We start from the raw sequence: 3,963 nt of genomic DNA on the forward strand, positions 1-3,963 counted from the left end.
GGGGGAGCCGGCCGCACGCAACAATGAGATTGCATCTCATGTGGGGGTAATTTAGAACTCGGAATCTGCGCGGCTGGGGGTTGATCGTGCAGCGGCTGCGCGGGTACCCACGCAAAATGTAGATTTTTGGCATTTTTCAAACTTCACCAAGATCATTGCTAGACTTCAATATGCTTATTTTTAGGCCAACTTCAAGCTTAGAATCACCCAAAACTTTAAGCGGATATTATTTATTTACAATGCATTTGTTTAACGTCTTTGCCAAGACATAGCTCCACTTTCATCAACCTTCGTAATTCGGATTTTCCAATGTTATGTTGTCGAATTCTCCCATGTCAAAGCCTTCATAAAATGGTTTCAAACGGTGCCCATTCACTTTGAATATTTGATTTGTTTCCAAACTCTTAATTTCAACCGCACCGTGATCAAACACATTTAAAACAATAAAAGGTCTGTGCCATTGAGATCGCAACTTTCCCGGGAATAGCTTTAAGCGTGAATGATAAAGAAGAACTTTTTGACCCGGAATAAAGCGTTTTTTGGTTATGTGTTTGTCATGAAATGCCTTTTTCTTCTCTTTGCACCTTTTGAACCTTTTAATTTATCTTCTTTTTGATCACTTCCATCATTGGATGATTCAATCTTCTTTGAGCTTCCCTCTTAGGCTTACAATCATCTGCCATGAGTATCTTGTTTGTGCATACATTAGGGCTTATCTCGTTTATTGGCTCAATCACATCAACCCGATACAATGGAGAAATGTTGCTAGGGTACCTCATTGCTTCAAAGATGTTGAAGTGAATGGTTTCTCCATCAAACTCCATAGTTATCTTTCCTTTATGGACATCAATGATTGTGTGAGCGGTATGCATGAAAGTTCTTCCAAGGAGGATCATAGATGATTTGGAAGGAGTCTTCTCTTCAAGATCAATGACATAAAATCCATCGGAAAAACAAGTTGATTAACTTGTACTAACACATCCTCCAACACTCCTCTTGGAGACACACTTGACTTGTCTGCTAATTGAATGATTACTCCGGTTTCTTCTAAAGGTCCAACATTGAGAGATTGAAAAACCGAATATGGAATCACATTGATCGAGGCTCCAAGATATAACATGGCACTTTCTACATGAAAATCACCAATGGTACAAGGGATAGCAAATATTCCCGAATCCTTGCATTTGGGAGGTAACTTCTTTTGGATAACTGTAGACACGTTTTCATTGACTTGAATCTTTTCATTTTCCTTGAATTTCCTCTTCTTGGTGCACAAATCCTTGAGAAATTTTGTATAACTTGGAATTTGCTTAATAGCATTCAATAGTGGAATGTTGATTTGGACCTTGCGGAAAGTTTCAAATAATTCATTTTCTTCTTCTATCTTCTTGGAAAGGGCTAACCGGGAAGGGAAGGGTGGTGGTATGACCAATGGTTTGATGGTCTTGTTGGAAGATTCGGATTGACCAATGTTTGGAACAACCGGTTCCTTTGGAGGTACTACTTTTGAAGGTTCAACAATGATGACTTCATCTTCTTCTTCTCTTGAAACTCTTTTAGGGTTGCTTTCTCCAAGTGTTTTCCCACTTCTCAAGGTTATTGCACTCACATTGGGGTTCTTCTCGGTTTGAGAAGGAAGTTTACCCCTTTGTTCCATCTTGTTGAGAGCGGTGACCAAGTCTCCAATTTGTGCTTGAATGTTGGAGAAGGTGTTCTTGGTCTCCTGTTGAAATTGGGGTTGGCTTTGAGCAAGAGAAGTGACAAGTTCTTGAAGGCTCATTTGGTGAGTACCACTTGATTGGCCTTGTTGATGATGTGGTTGGTAATTTGTAGGGGTATAAGAGGTTTTTGGATATGGAGGTTTTTAGGATGGATATTGCGGATGTGGAGGTTTCATCAAAATGTTTGATGGATTTTGCTTTGGTGGGTATGGATTGTTTGGGTTATTCCTCCAATTTGGGTTGAAATTGTTTTGAAATCCCATGGGTCTTCGTTGACCTTGATATCTGCCCATTTCATTCACATCTTCCAGTTCACTTCCAAGTGTGGGGCACTTATCCGTGTAATGCCCCGTCATCACACAAATACCGCATACCATTAATTGTTGACCACTTCCCACCACCATTTGACTTAGCACATTAGTCAAATCCAAGAGCTTTGATTCCAAGTGTTGAGTGTTGCTAACTTCACTAACCACTTGTGGATAATTTCTCTTCATTTCATTTAGAGTCCCAAAGCTCCTTTGATTTTGAGAAATGGTGCCAAAAAGTGATCGGATTTCGTGAGGTGTCTTGTTGAAGATGTCACCACCACTTGAAACATCAATCATCCTTCGATCTTTTTCATTCATACCCTCATAAAATTGTTGAAGAAGTAGTTGTTCGGGTATGTTGTGTTGAGGACAACTTGTACATAAGTTGTTGAATCGCTCCCAAAAATCATGAAATGTATCATTCTCCCCTTGACGAATCCCCAAAATGTCACTTCTTTGGCTTGATATCCAGGATGTGGGATAGAACTTGCTATTGAAGGCTTTGAGTAATTCTTCCCATGTGTGAATAGATCCCGGTGGTAAGTTGAATAACCTCTCTCTAGCTTTATCTTCCAACGTGAGCGAGAAGGCAATTAGCTTGAAATCATCCAATGTCACATTTTCGGGCAACATGCTAACACATATCATATGAAATGATTTCAAATGCTTTTGAGGATCTTCTCTATCCAATCCATGGAACTTGGTAAGTTGATTTATGAAACTTGACTTCAATTCAATTCCTCGGCGGTTTGCGGGGTAAACAATAGCAAGAGGTGTATGAGTAACATCTGTTTCCATCATTTGTCTAAGTGTCAACTCTTGAGGGGGATTGAATGGATTGGGGTTGTTGGGATATTGTTGCAAGTAATTGGGATGTTGTTGGTAAGGTGGGTATGGGTATTGTTGGGGATTGTAGATTGATGGTGGATAAGGTTGGTAGTTAGGGTATTGGTTGTAGAGAGGTGGTTGTTGTGGGTACATTGGGTTTTGGTATATTGGAGGGTGTTGGTAATTGGGTTGATTTGGGTAATTTACTTGTTGTTGAACTTGAACAACATTGTTTTTAGGTTGGTTATTTTGGTGGAATTGTTGGTTTTGTGGTATTTAATAATTGGGTTGGTTTTGAGGAGGGGCTAGATTCCAAGGTGGCATATCAATGAGAGGTTCTTGTGGTTGTTGTCTTGGTTGATGGGGTGGGGTATTAGCATCTTGATTATTTGGGTTTGGGTTGGGATTGTGAGATGGAGTGTGATTCATGGCTATGTAGTTTTCAAAAGGAATGTCTTCAAAGGATTTACCAACAATTGGAGAATTCGACTCGGTGTCGGTATCACTTAAAGTATGAAGTTGATCTTCTATGTTGATTAGTGGAGAATAGGAAGAAGCTTGAGCAAGTTGTTGTTTCTTTGCTTTTTTGCAAACTTTTTCAACCTTTTTGCTTCTTTTTCAATTTCCGAATTGTAGAGTAGTTCACCGGTTCTTGTAGACCTAGGCATAAACAATAAAATAACAATAACCAATTTCCCCGACAATGGCGCTAAAACTTGGTGGGATGTCAAGTACACCAAGAAAATTACACCCTTTGAATGCATATAAAACGTAATATAATGGTAAAAAGGGGTATCGATCCTCGGGGAAATGGTTGTATTCAATCACCAATGCAATCCAAAAGAACTAGTGTAATTAAACTAATTAACTACAATTAGACTAAAAAGGAGGGGTGTTTGATTCCTTGAAAACTAAAAAAACTTGAATAATTAAAAAATCTTGCAATTAAGCAAGTTGATGAGATGCTCAAAGGTTGGGAATAATTGGTTAACTATGGCAATTCAACACAATGAACATTTATGTGTTTATCATTAGGATCTAATACAAAGCTTATCCTTCATCCCAAATTGGTTATAGCAAATCATGAAGCATGAGATGCCAAG

At 38.9% G+C, this 3,963-nt stretch overlaps 1 protein-coding gene across 1 annotated transcript; it reads right to left on the bottom strand.

Annotated features, from left to right (window-relative positions):
* Positions 1-892: 892 nt before the first annotated feature.
* LOC128127199 (uncharacterized) lies at positions 893-1,780 on the bottom strand. The gene has a single exon (XM_052765624.1). The coding sequence runs from the start codon at positions 1,778-1,780 to the stop codon at positions 893-895; it is 888 nt and encodes a 295-aa protein (XP_052621584.1).
* Positions 1,781-3,963: the final 2,183 nt, after the last annotated feature.

This window comes from Lactuca sativa, chromosome 7 (assembly GCF_002870075.4).
Source record: "Lactuca sativa cultivar Salinas chromosome 7, Lsat_Salinas_v11, whole genome shotgun sequence".
Classification (NCBI taxonomy): Eukaryota; Viridiplantae; Streptophyta; class Magnoliopsida; order Asterales; family Asteraceae; genus Lactuca; species Lactuca sativa.

What these genes read in the sequence shown, in the direction of transcription:
- LOC128127199 (XM_052765624.1), bottom strand. Translation starts at nt 1,780, where the DNA reads ATGAGCCTTCAAGAACTTGTCACTTCTCTTGCTCAAAGCCAACCCCAA.